At 37.3% G+C, this 13,867-nt stretch overlaps 3 protein-coding genes across 7 annotated transcripts; 1 reads left to right on the top strand and 2 right to left on the bottom strand.

The window, feature by feature from the left end:
* Window positions 1-413: 413 nt before the first annotated feature.
* LOC140967299 (L-cysteine desulfhydrase-like) lies at window positions 414-3,852 on the top strand. The gene is made up of 2 exons (XM_073427746.1): window positions 414-1,907; window positions 3,415-3,852. The coding sequence occupies exon 1, from the start codon at window positions 511-513 to the stop codon at window positions 1,849-1,851; it is 1,341 nt and encodes a 446-aa protein (XP_073283847.1). The 5' UTR covers window positions 414-510; the 3' UTR covers window positions 1,852-1,907; window positions 3,415-3,852.
* Window positions 3,853-4,879: 1,027 nt separating this feature from the next.
* LOC140967253 (uncharacterized) lies at window positions 4,880-9,392 on the bottom strand. 4 transcript variants are annotated; one of them, XM_073427669.1, is made up of 8 exons: window positions 9,027-9,392; window positions 8,461-8,763; window positions 7,597-7,805; window positions 7,459-7,507; window positions 7,268-7,357; window positions 7,123-7,185; window positions 5,822-6,926; window positions 5,622-5,735 (listed from the first exon to the last, which is right to left on the bottom strand). In XM_073427669.1, exons 1-8 carry the CDS (start codon window positions 9,192-9,194, stop codon window positions 5,674-5,676), a joined length of 2,049 nt encoding a protein of 682 aa, XP_073283770.1. In that variant the 5' UTR covers window positions 9,195-9,392; the 3' UTR covers window positions 5,622-5,673. The 4 variants fall into 4 exon arrangements, with proteins under 4 accessions (XP_073283767.1, XP_073283769.1, XP_073283768.1 ...); XM_073427666.1 differs by having other exon boundaries at window positions 4,880-6,926; window positions 9,027-9,391; XM_073427668.1 differs by having other exon boundaries at window positions 4,880-6,926; window positions 8,461-8,708; window positions 9,027-9,390.
* A 973-nt stretch (window positions 9,393-10,365) lies between these two features.
* LOC140967308 (uncharacterized) lies at window positions 10,366-13,421 on the bottom strand. 2 transcript variants are annotated; one of them, XM_073427762.1, is made up of 9 exons: window positions 13,016-13,421; window positions 12,433-12,466; window positions 12,078-12,305; window positions 11,437-11,526; window positions 11,243-11,308; window positions 11,013-11,104; window positions 10,890-10,937; window positions 10,641-10,805; window positions 10,366-10,559 (listed from the first exon to the last, which is right to left on the bottom strand). In XM_073427762.1, the coding sequence occupies exons 1-8, from the start codon at window positions 13,315-13,317 to the stop codon at window positions 10,688-10,690; spliced, it is 978 nt and encodes a 325-aa protein (XP_073283863.1). In that variant the 5' UTR covers window positions 13,318-13,421; the 3' UTR covers window positions 10,366-10,559; window positions 10,641-10,687. The 2 variants fall into 2 exon arrangements, with proteins under 2 accessions (XP_073283863.1, XP_073283862.1); XM_073427761.1 differs by having other exon boundaries at window positions 10,698-10,805.
* Window positions 13,422-13,867: the final 446 nt, after the last annotated feature.

Genomic DNA, 13,867 nt, shown 5'->3' with positions numbered 1-13,867 from the left:
GATATGAAATTTTTTGAAATTTATTTTTGTACAAAATTCACATTAGATAGTTTCGAATAAAGTGTTAAAATTCATATTAATTAAAATACATGTATAAAATATACCAAACTTTGCAAAAATTACCAAAAATGAATGAATTTATATTATGGTATTACTTCACTCGAGTGTTGTCCTCGTTTATTTCGTTTTTCTTTATTTTATTACTATAATGATCAGAATCAAAATATGAATGAAAATCAACATTTCGAATGCCGGCAAAGATCAATAATCAACACAAATAAGTTTAACAAAACATAAAATCAATAATAATAAATAAGAGCTTGTCTAAAATCGCATCTTGTTATCATCAAACAAAAAAAACGTGCTTTTTTGACTGTGTTCACGCTTTTTATTCACTTGGGGGGTGAGATAGAATTAGAAGCAGAAAGGGTAATCAGTAAATGTGGGGCTTCTTTCCCAAGTTGATTGTAATCGGTATTCTGGCCGGCTACAAACCCTAGCCCCATCAACATGGAGCTTGAAGCCAATGGCGATGTAAACCACGTCTCCAAGAAGCCAAAACTAGCCTTGATATCCGAAGCCGAAATTCGGGAGGAGTTCGCCCATCACCAGCCGGGCATCGCCAGGATCAACAACGGCAGCTTCGGCAGCTGCCCCGCCTCCATCATAGCCGCTCAGAAGCTCTGGCAGCTTCGATTCCTCCGCCATCCGGACGATTTCTTCTTCAACCATCTTCAGCGCCAAATCACTCGCTCTCGCTCCATCGTTAAGGAGCTTGTAAATGCCGACCACGTCGATGAAATCTCCATCGTCGACAATGCCACTACTGCCGCTGCCATCGTTCTCCAGCATGTTGGATGGGCTTTTGCGGAAGGGAGATTCCAGAAGGGAGATGCTGTTGTCATGCTCCACTGCGCTTTCCAGGCTGTGAAGAAGTCGATTGAGGCGTATGTCACTCGGGCTGGCGGTTCTGTCATCGTGGTTCACTTGCCTTTCCCTGTGAATTCCAATGAAGAAATTATTGCCGAATTTCGGAAAGGCTTGGCTAGAGGCAAGGCAAACGGCAGGACAGTTAGGCTAGCGATAATAGATCATATAACTTCAATGCCCTGTGTTGTCATTCCCGCTCGTGAATTGGTTAGGATTTGTAGGGAGGAAGGTGTTGAACGCGTGTTTGTGGACGCTGCTCATGCTATTGGCAGTGTTCATGTTGATGTCAAGGCAATCGGAGCCGATTTTTATGTAAGCAATTTGCATAAATGGTTTTTCTGCCCTCCTTCTGTTGCATTTTTATACTGCCGAAATTTACCCGTATCGCTCGATTTACATCACCCTGTGGTTTCACATGAATATGGGAATGGATTGGCTATAGAGAGCGCATGGATTGGAACTCGAGACTACAGCTCTCAGCTTGTAATTCCTGAAGCTTTAGATTTCATTAATAGGTTTCAAGGTGGCCTCGTGGGAATTCAGAAGCATAATCATGACAAAGTAGTGGAAATGGGTGAAATGTTGGCTAAGGCTTGGGGAACAAATCTTGGTTCACCTCCAGAGATGTGCCCAAGCATGGCGATGGTTGGACTGCCTTCGGGATTGGGTATTTTGTGTGATGATGATGCATTGAAGTTAAGGACACACTTGAGAAATCATTTTGGGGTTGAAGTCCCCATATATTTTCAGGCTCCAAGAGATGGGGAGATTGGATCCACAGATGTGAATGGTTGTCTAACAGGATATGCTCGTATTTCTCATCAAGTGTACAATAATGTTGATGATTATATGAAGCTACGTGATGCAATCAATCAACTTCTCCATGATGGACTCACTTGCAAGAAGCTTCGGATAGAATGAAGTGGCGTGAACTCATTTTACGCACTTCTTGTGTTCCCTTGAGTACAAATCAGTAGGTTAGTCTCTCTTCAATAATTTTGGTTATGAACTTTTCCTTATTATATATTGTCATCACGGTAATCAACATCACTTGTGCAGTTATTAATTTTCACTTATAATCTAGGACCCATATTAATACTCTATGATTAGGATCAATTTAAATGTTTTTTTATGCAGATATTCATTTGCACTTATAATCTAGGACCCATATTAGTGCTCTATGACTAGGATCGATTTAAATGGTTTTTTTCAAAAAAAATTGTTTGCATGGTTTGTACCTTCTGGAAAATCTGCACGAGCTTATTTGTTATGTATGGGAAAATTTCATCTTAAATTTATGGGATATGATGCCTTCCATACATATACATCTATCTTTATCCATGATTTGTTTTCTTATTTAACAAAAAACCAATAACAAGAACAGTTGAAATTACCTGAAGGAACACCCTCAATGTCATTTCTAATTTATTTGGCAGCTTGGTCAAGAGAAGTATACTAGTTTGTATCGTGCTTAGGAAATCAAGTAGGGTGTCAATTATGTTACTTGAAGTTTTGGTCTATGAGGATATACTTTTCTCTAGGTGCACTACTACGTTTATAAATCTGTTTTTTCTTATTTCAATATGAGTTTAGTTTTATATTAAAATTTTGTGAAATATACTCGAAGCCCCTTTTTGTGCTTTGCTGACAGATTTATTTAAACTATGCATGCAGAAATCGTCTTCCAATTTGCTCCTGTGTTCTTTTGTTGCCTTGTAGCCAGTAACAGTTGCAAAACTATTATAATGCCTTTTTTGTCCTTTGATGAACACAATCGTGTGATCACATTAGAAATTATTGAAAAATCAACCCTTTTGTGGGCCATCATGTCTAGGATTTGACATTAGTCCAAAAAATACTAGGGTAAAATCAGCTTGTGAAATCAAAACAGTTACTTTTTTTTAAAAAAAATATGGATTTTAAAATCTCTTCGGGAGTAAATCTAGGTGACAATTTTTTACAATGCTTCTAAAGTTTTTTAGTTCTTTGGGACTAAAATGCCCTTAGTTTTTAGATCTCGCCCTTACCTATTTTATGTTATCTGTAATATGTTTCTCCTGACCTAGTATTCTACCTTTCCACCCCCAAATGCCTATTAGATGCATGTAGGTAGGTTCTGCCCTGTACTTTGATTCCATAATTATCGAAAGGTGCTGTTACTTTCTTCCGTTTTTCAAATAATTGAGATGTTCGGTTTAACTTTATGTTTGTTTTGAGAATATGGAATTAACACTATAGTCTCTGTTGTTGTTCTCAAGTACGACTATAAATAATAGTGCCATGAAGCTGTTGATGCCAAGGTGCTTGTAAAGCTTATGAGTTTTCCTGCGATGATACATGTAGAGAGCGTGAGACCTATGACTCTGTTGATGCATTTCGCCTATGTTCATGGTTAATCTAGGAGAGCTTCTTTATGTTCTTGCACAAGCGGCATTCTCATCTAAAGTGAGCTTCTGTGTTTGATTTCAATCTTTCGTTTTGCAGCTATTTTGAAGAGAGAAGTGGAGAAGATTACGGAAAATAAATTGGGCGGGAAAGCGTTTTTATACCTGAATTGTCCTGAATAACGATGAATTTTGGAGGAAGCAACTGAAATGCCAAGCTAAGCATGAACGATAGAAATCGTCGAGGTTTCTCCCTTATCAACGGAATTGCTAGTTTTGCAGTCATATCTTCCTGTTTTAGTTGTGACGGTAAATTTGTAAAGACCCTCATTTTCATTTTCTCCCCATGCCAGCTTTCAGATGTTCGTAGTTTCTTGAAGGTGCATGGATGATATGAAAATCTTCTTTCAAAATACTAGCACGTCTTTAATGCAAGTGCACGTATCGTGATAACGAGTGGAGAATTTCAACTACTTTTACTTACTTCAAGCTTAACTTCCCTTGGTTGAATTTATGAATAGAGATTGTTATTTAGGTATGTTTTTCGATTAATTAATTCATCATTCTTGTTCACGAATTCAATTGACAATATTTAAAAGGTTTAGGTTTTCAACTAAAGGTCTCGTCATGTTAGTCCATCCCCAGCTTGCATATTGTACGTAAATTGGTCGTAATCCAGTAACTAACTGGAAGTCTGATCAAAATACCATAGAAACATCTATCAACGTTCCTGGATCATTGCAAATCTACGTCGCCTCTCCTGTTATTTGTTACTTGGTAAATAAGATAAAAATCCCACAGCGGAAAATCTAACCTAAAAAATGATTATTCTATGTTAGATCTAGAATATTATGCGGTTAAATGTTAGTCATTGGACAATCAATATATATGTCAACTTCTATCAAAATATTAGAGACATATAATCTAATGATATTGGAATAAGAGGAGAAACATTGTGTAGCATAGACTAATCTAAGAAAATAAACATCCACATTAGTAATAGATTCTATTCTAAAAATGGTTTATTTATTCTGGCCAATATACACCATGCACTGCACTACTTATGCAAGTCGTATAGTTTCGTTGGGAAAATTTCCAACGCCATTCAACCCTTTTTTTCCCATGGCGCACACACCATGTAATCGGAAGAACCTATCTACTCTACCAGAAAAACCAGACCAACCCCAATGTAATCGCGAATCGGACTCAGCATCCTACATGGAAATAACAATTCTTTTTTTTTTTGTAGCTCAATACCAAGTATGCGTATTGTTTTTTTTTTTTTAACAACTTCAAATCTTTCTTTCAAATTTAACGGCCAATAACTCCTATCTCTAACTTCCCCCAGCTTCTGATTCAAATCCAAATCATTCAGACCAAGTTCAACCCTAAGATCGAATATGGATTTACAAACTCCCACAACATAGGTGAATTTATCGTAAAATACCAAAAACCATTGTAATCCAAAAATCCCGAGGCCACAGAGTGAAATTCACCCAAATAAAAATAGCTTCTACCCTTTTGATGTATACGTGTAACCAACTTTCTCAATTAGCACCAAACGCGGAACAAAGTATAACTTTCATAACTGAAAGGGGAAAAAAATCAACGCCCAAGCGCAATCAAATTTACAAAGATCAAATTGGATTGCTAAGATTCTAGAAATGTAACATGATTGCTCAAAACATGACAGCCAAATATAAGAAGCCGGCCAAAAATAAGAAACAGTAATAATAATTAAAAAGGGAATTGACATTCTTTCTTTTTAGAATGCGAAAGCAGCTCCCACGTTCCACAATACTCTTAACAATTTGCTTCAACCAAAAATTTAAATAAATGAGCCCTTAGCCATGTAGACACTCGGGCAAAAGCCACCCTTCCCCAAAGCATGAATATATACATATATATACTTCTGTAACACCCAATAACGCAAAATAAGAAGGCAGTACAGCTAGGAGCAAAGTCAAAAGAACTCACTGCCTCTATCGTGACTCATTTTTTAGGTTCTCTGGAGGTCATCATCACAAGCTTCTGCCCTCCACCATTCCGCCACACACCACGAGCAGGCAGACTTTCCATATTTGGTCCGCTTGAGGCATGAGAATCCTTTATATTTGGTCCAGGATCTGGATCATGATCAGCACTTTTAAGATCCAGGAGTGCTTCAACAGAGCCATCACCAAGGCGGACTCTGTGAAACTTGGAAGTTTTCTTCTTTTGCTTACCTCTCCCATCACCAGTGCCTGACTTCTGATTAGCTTCAACCACAGAAGAGGAGTCACTTTCTAATTTTGTGGCCTCGCCAGGTCCACTCGATTCTAACTGTGAATAATCAACCATGGCCTTTGATTTGCCTCGGTCAGATCGATACCCATCCTTCGATAACACAGGCACCACTTCTTCCGAAGGTCTGTGATTGGACTGTAATTCATTCACAGTGCTTATAATCTTATCGGCTAAACTGTTTTTAGCAACACTATTTCCAGAATCTACAGATTTACCTTTACCTTTCTTAGAGTCCTTACTATTCTTTAAGCGGATGCCATTGTTCCGACCATTCTCTCTCGGAACACTCTCTACCAGATTAACATGATAGGCTTCAATCAGCGCTTTCTGCTTCTGAGCATCAGGAAGAAGACTAGCTAACTCAGGAACAAGATGAGACAAACCAAACTGCACAGCATGCGCTAGATATGTCTCAGCATCCATTGAACCTTGACGATATTCACCAGAAATCTCTCTAAACGTAATGAATTTTTCTTCATCAAACCCCAAAGCCGAACGAATTTTCTCCACCAGGGATTTGTTTGCTGTTTGGACATCTTTTACCTTGTCCAAAGTATGGCCGCTTACAGAAACTTGAGGAAAATCACCAGATGACGATTCTAGAGAGCCACACTCGGAAAGATTAGAGGCCGACAAAGAGTGACGGATACAGCTAGTGCTTCCGGACATCCTCGATGAAATCAAAGACGCAGTTGACGCTGAATCAGTAACCAATGATGGACGAGACTGAGCTGAAATTGAACGTCCAGGCAGGGCATGCCCAATTTCTATTCCGGGTCTGCACAGTCCAGGACCAGATGCTGATCCAGAAGCACCTTTGATTGAGGGCCAATCATGAAGACTGTTGAGTTCTGGCTGAGCAAACGTACGACTACTTCCTGGCCAAGAGGGAGCAGGAGCTGAAGACGAGGCATTTCCTTTTCGGTTACCCTGATGACGGAGAAGTGCAGCCATAGTTCTTTTAGGCTGAACATCAGAATGGGAGTTCTGTTGACTACCTCCAGGATTCACAGTGAGAGGAGGAAACGAAACTTCTCCAAGTGTTGCACCAGTTGAATTATGAGATAAAGCCTGCAGATATCTTGATGGTGGCTCAGAAACAGTGGTTGTTACAGACTCCAAAGGTGGAACAAGCGTCTCAACATCAGCAGTTTCTCCATGATCAGTAGCAGTCCGAGTACTAAATGGTGCTGTATTAGCTGTTTCAAGACTTGCTTGGATGGCCAAAGAAAGTTGATTATCAGAGAGATCTCGTTGAAATGTACGCCCTCTTCCCCGACGATGATCTTGTTCGCTACTTCGTTGATACCGAAAACTGGTGGGTATCTATAGAGAATAGAACATTAGAGCACATAAAATGCACTCCTGGAAACATGTAATAAGAATCCCGATGGAATAAATTGCCTTTAGATGCAAAAGCAAGTCCCTCCAAAATAGAGAGCAGATGGGAAAGACAATAACCGAATGAAAATTTGAATCACACTGTGATTAATATTTTTTAAGGTTTCGAGGAGATACATGCCTGAAGAGCAGCACTGCGCTTTGAACGAGACATACGTCCCCCATGCTCCAAAGTATTGTGCCTCTGCAACATAACCCAAAACAAAGTAAGAATGAAGCAGTTATAAAGCGCAACTTCACTCACAGCATATTCCCAACAAGCTGACCTTCAATTCAGCTTCAGATTGGAAGACAATGAACTTTTTGCCAAGACAATCCTCATCCTCACATAGAAAATGATCCCGGCGAAAGTGGATCTGACAATTTTAGGCATTCCAAATAAGTAACAAAAATCAAATTAAATACAATGGTTAATGGACTACAGATACTAGCACTAGCAGCACACTGATGCTCTAACCTCCAAATCATCATAGTTTTTGTAGTACTCATACTGTCCTGGATGCTGCCTGCACACGTTCGTTTATCACATTTACCATTCCACTAGTGGAGAACACCGAATTCAACATATAATTGCAACTAAAACTACATAGATTACCTTTGGCATACGTGACAGATATAGTGTTCTGTAGACATATGTGTATAGAGCTCGTTATCCCCGTAAAATGGTGTTACACAAAATTCACACCGAGGATGCCCCATGAAACCTCCCCTTTCACTTTCGGTTCCATCCACCTCAGAGTCACCTGTGTTTGTGTGTTGAGTGAGTTGAGATCTCGTGTACAACTTTTGTTCGCAAATGAAAACCTGCGAAAGAAAAATACAGCTTTGTCAGTTTTTGCCACTTGTAACCATGACATGTGATTAATTTCCCCACCAAGAATGCAATCAGCAGTCATTAATTACTACAGTAAGTCCAAGTACGAGAGAAGATGATTTATTAATTCTCTATGTTCTATCAAGAAATCATTCACTTGGGTGCGGGTGCTTCACATTATTTGAGCATCCAAATTATATATTAAAATATTATTTGTTAAAAAATGCAACATCCCAAAAGCCAAAACCATATGTTAATTGTTAGGTCTTGAAGTTGTCTACAATTTCCATATACAGTAACAAAATACATCTCAGAAAGAAGTTAGCCTCTCTATTCACGAGCTAAATTGACATTTCATAGAATTCATACGTAACTTGTGAATTTTTCTTTCATTTCAATATATTCCGCTCCGCAGGTAAATATCAATCAGCAGACATCCCACATTATATTTATTTAATCCAATTCCAACTTCATACTTAATTTGTGAATTATACCCAAGCCTTAGTAAGAAACTGTCTGAACAAAACAAATTCATAACCATCATAAATATCAGCACTTAACATAGGATGCTTGTCTACAATAAACATAGAACTAACAAAGAGCTAGGTGATATATGAACAAAATATCTAGGAAAACAAACTTTACCTTTCTTCCTCCCAAGCACAAGCTGCACATCATAAACCTATGTTTATGAAATAAATGAGCCTTTAGCTGCTCGATGTTTCTAAACTCTGCTTTTCTCCTGGATCCATCATCAGGATGATCCTCCATCTTATCACACACTCCACATGAAAGTCTGCACATGGCCTTGATCATCTTGTAATGATCCGAATCATCAAAAAATGACTGTGTATCTTCGTGATACCAAAAGTTTTCAGCTCTGCCTTCTTTTGCTTTGGGAGGAAACAATGAAAAATCACTGATCGTATTCGTATAAATTCCCAACGCCTTACAGAAGATTAGCAACGCCATAGAAAAAAAAAAGACAAAAGAAAAGAACCATTTAGTTCAATGCAGAGGTAGAGAGAAAATAACACCTGAAATTCTGAACCGAGGCCAGACTTTTCAATTTCTAATAGGGTGAAGGGAAACGACCAAAATCATTTACAACCAATCCATTGAGCAGAAGACAATGCCTTAAAAAGCCCCTGACATAACCAAGCCAAACAACTCAATCTTAATCTTAAATAAACAAAAGACTTATCAGGAACCTTGGTTACGAAGACGACGTTGGACTCAGTTTTGCAAATACAGCAGCGACGATCATCGCAGATGAACCGTAGACGAGCCACACAAGTGGAACAGACATCCTTGTGACCACAAGCACCGTAAGCCACCCACTCCAAGCTCTCCGCACACACCGCACAGCTATCGTCCATTGCCAACGGATTGGAGTCGGAGACAATCAAAGGCTAGACTTATATATATTTTATATGGCGTAGGAAATCGACTCAACAAATAATCAGGGGTGGAAACGGCAAATTTCGTTTACGATTCGACGATTCATTGGTATTGTTCTAGGGTTTGTGCAGGACAGAAATAGTTCTGACGCGCCACCAAATTTGTAGTACGAGTGATCCACTTCCCCTTGCATCTCACGTTGTGTTCGGTAATTATTACGAAGTAAATTTTATATTAATTAATATAAATTTTGTAAAAATAACATTAATTAAATAATAAATAAAAAAATATTGGAGACATTGTTTTATACGAAATATTTAACGATTAACTAAAATAATTATTTGCATAATAAGATTATTAATCATTTTCAAAATTTTATGGTCGAATTATTGCTATTACTAGTAACTCTCCTGCATATATATTAAACTTTTTTGGTGTTAAATAATTTTGTTGTGAAAAATTTATAGAATATATTAAATTTAAAAACTTTAAAAATAATTTTTTTATATTATGGAAGATATGATCATTTAAAAATTATGAAACATAGATAAATATAAGAAATATAATATTAGAATATTAAATTATATATGCATTTGTTAAAATAGTAGGTTTTTTTGCCGTACGACGGATAATAAGTAGAGTGGATCTCATGGGAGACCGTCTCACGGATCCTAATCAGTGAGACAGGTCAACCCTACCCATATTCACAACAAAAAATAATACTCTTAGCATAAAAAATAATACTTTTTCATGGATGACCCAAATAAGAGACACGTCTCACAAATACAACCCGTGAGACGTCTCACACAAGTTTTTGCCTAATAAGTAATATTTTTGACATAAAAAATAATACATTTTCGAAAACTCAAATAAGAAATTTGTCTTACAAAATTTATTCATGAGATCGTTTCACAAAATTTTGTATTGTTAAAATAAGTTTTGAAATATATAAATATAAATATTATGATCCTAAACAATGCAGTATCACATATTACTATACTTTCGATTATAACATAATATCATTTAGAAATAATAATATTCATTAGGTAATAATATCTAGTGATATAATATTAAGTTTGTAAAAATAAAATTAGACGGTTTTTTTTTTAATAGTTTAGGTATATTTTTGTCATTGTATGAGATAAAATAGGAAAAGTAGTAAATTCTAGAAGCATAAATTGTTTTTACAAGGTTAGGAAAGAAGATAATAATATCAATTTATTTATAATCTAAATCGATCTAATAGCACATAGTAATGATTAAATACACCTATAACTACTTTGGCGGAGCCTTACCTTCCAGCCCCAGGCATCACTCAACCATTCTTCTTCTCAATTGAAACCCTGCCAAGTGAATACCAGCAATTTCAGTTTTTTTTGTCTTCCCTCCTTTCTTTATTCATCTAAGTATAAATCCTTCCATACATTTTTGAAAATTCATGGAAAAAAATATTTGCTTCGTAAATCTTGAACTAATTCGACCTAACGGAGGTGCCGGTGAACATTCTTGAGAGAGCAGCATGTTTTGTTTTCACCAGCAATACATATAACCCGTAGCAGGGAACATGAGCCAGCGCCAAACCCAGATACCTGAAAAATACATAATGCTTTATTAGATGATGTGTAGAGCTTGTGTTTTATGACGGTACGGAATCAAGTAGGGTGAAATTCAACCACATAGGTGCCCACGGGGTCGACAGTTCAAGGAAAGGGTAAGGCCACCTGTGTGAACATAGAAAATCTGATAAGACAGATGCTTTTATGGTGTTTTATTTGCCCATGATTCATAAAAATTACCATGTAAAGCAACAAGCATGTAAAACCCATTGGACAACAACATAAGCACAGCTCCACAGCAGAAAATAGATGAGTCCGAACCAGGGAAATGGCTGAAATACGGAATGATTCAGTTAGAAATATTAACTTGAAACAAGAAAGGCAACCACTGAAGCTATACACAATGGTTAGAGTCGATTAGAAGTGGCATGGAGACTGGAGAGGGGGCATGGTGCAATGCTGAACCTTACCATGCGATTGAGAGCGGACTCGATGAGAAGAAAAACAGCATTTACAGAATGCATGCATCCAATCAACTGCCACATAATGTTAGAATATGAACTCGCTCCTATATTTCTTGTTTGTTATAAATAATTGAAATTAGAACCTAAACCAAAAGCTAAAGTCTGAAAACTAAGGGATCAAGAGAAGAACGGATACTAACCAGGGTAAGCTGAAAACTTTCACCTGTCATAAATGGGAGAAGAAGACACCAAAAGACAATATCCGTCAACACAACGGCACCTGCACAGATCTGTTTCACAACAAATATCCAAAAATAGAACACACCTTATTATACGAAATGCAATAAAAAGAAAAATATACAGTTCAGATTTCATTCCATTCAACACCGCTGTTTGCTTCTACTGACCAAGATGATGGAAATGAAGGACTAGAAATGAAAGACTAAGGACTGCTGACGAACAATTAAATACTTTCATACTACATAGAATTTGGCCATCGAGACAGTTATGCATTGGTAGTCTACAAATTAGAAGAACACAGTGACTGCAAAATCTGGCCTCTTTTGTTTAAAAAAAATAAGATTCTGGCCTCTTTTCCTCTCTTTCGTATTTCAATCTTCTTCTTTTTTAAACCATTCAAAGTCCTTGGACGGAACTTTGAAATATTCTAGCCTATAGCTGAATTTTGTCCATTAATTTTACAGTCTGTGCCCATATAACTTGTCATAATTTGGACTACCATTTAGATAATTCGATCACTTTGGCAACAAATACCAATCAATCAACAAGCATATCACATCAACATTTGAGAAAGAAATGTAAGAATATTGAACAGACTGGCCTGATAAATAATGTACATAATATTTTCAATTGATCCAACTTGCTGCTCCTGATACAAGACTTGGTTGTGATGAACTTCTTGCTTGGTAAAACCTCCAACATCATTCTCTGTAGCCGTGGTTGTTTCATACATAATGTCTTCCGAATCCTTCTTGAGAAATCTATCGGTCTCCCCACTCTGGGTTCTTGAGTCAATCTGACATCCCCGACCAGAAACAAGTGTAGCAAGCTACACTTGAACAAGTTGTTGCTCAGAAATGTCCACATCCAAGAATAAATGCCAAGGAATAGAATGCTTCATGCACAGATTACAGATACTTGAGATGATTAAATAAGGAGTATGAATGCTTATATACCGCAAAGTAGACGATCACCAATGCAAAAGTCCATCTGGAAATCGAAGCAAACATCCAAAAAATCAGATGGTATTTACTTTGTAGAGATCAATTACAAAACAGCGGAAAGTTTAGAAAAAAGATGGACTATGGACCATTAACATGTTATATGATGACAATACTACAATGAACTTAGTATGACATACAATCTACAAGTATATTAGAGTTGAATTTATTCCCACACATTCATGGAAACAGTTGTATCCAAGATGTTTTAACCATGGAAGAAAATGGACAGCATGATATAATCAATGATTTTCAAACAACACCGAACTTATCAACGCTTTTTGTTTGATTATTAATCCAACATTGAGCCTATATACCCTAATTACGTACCGCTGACAATCAGATAAGCCTAAATTCAATCATAAATTATATCTAATAGGGGATGTGTCTTTAATGTGTTGAAATATAAATCCAATACAAAGGGATCCTAGTCCAAAATCACACCTAACATAATTTCGCATATGTTAAACCAGCATGCGTACATTTCCCACACGACCACTGGATGAGTAGGCAAAATCCAGAGAGTAAAGAAGCGTACTGAGTGTAAAAAAAGAAGACGAAGAATCCAAAGGCAGCAACAGTTTGAAAGAGCAAGAAAGCCATAGCAGCGAAGGCGAACGCACGGTAGAAGAGAAGGAATCGAGGATGGAGGTTGGTCCAGCATGTGGCCCACAAATCGGTAGGCTTCAGCGGATGAGCACTCCTATTCCGGAGGAGGAAGATGACCGCCATGGTTGTGGGCAGGATCAAGATGAGGGCACACACCAATACTTGCCACTGCAGCCAATACTCCAATCCTAGAAGGCTTGAATTTGAGGTGGCTCCAACCGATCCCTCCATTTTTTCTCCACTTGCTTTTGAAGGTAATGTGAATTCTTTGGTTCCTCAGCTGGAATCAAACTTTACATTTACAAAAAATAAACGGACAATGGAAAAGGAAAACTAAAAGTCAGCCGCCTTTTTTTTTTTTTTAATGAAATTACTTTCATTATATTATGTAAAAAGAATAGTACAGAAAAAAATTACAATGGCTATCCTCGTATTAAAACAAAGACATAGTTATTAACGTCAAAATACATACTATACATCATTCATGACATATATCGCACTCGGAGTACAACGATAAATTAAAATCTCGATCTTCTTAATAATAGCGTCAACATCCGGCTTTTTGTTTTCAAAAATCGCCCTATTCCTCGTGTTCCAAACATGGTATATTGTAGCTGCAAGTACCATACATCTCATCTTGTTAATCGTTGAGTTATCTCGGTAAACACCTCGAAAGGCTTTGAGAACAGCCGTTGCCGATCCCATACGTTTCTTCATTCCCAACCAATCTCTAACATCATTCCATATCTTCTTCGAAATCCTGCACCTGAAGTAAATGTGG

The sequence above is a fragment of the Primulina huaijiensis genome, unplaced genomic scaffold (assembly GCF_012295235.1).
Source record: "Primulina huaijiensis isolate GDHJ02 unplaced genomic scaffold, ASM1229523v2 scaffold24871, whole genome shotgun sequence".
Classification (NCBI taxonomy): Eukaryota; Viridiplantae; Streptophyta; class Magnoliopsida; order Lamiales; family Gesneriaceae; genus Primulina; species Primulina huaijiensis.
The sequence above is the reverse complement of the archived record's forward strand: the minus strand, read 5'-3'. Positions and strand labels throughout refer to the sequence as shown.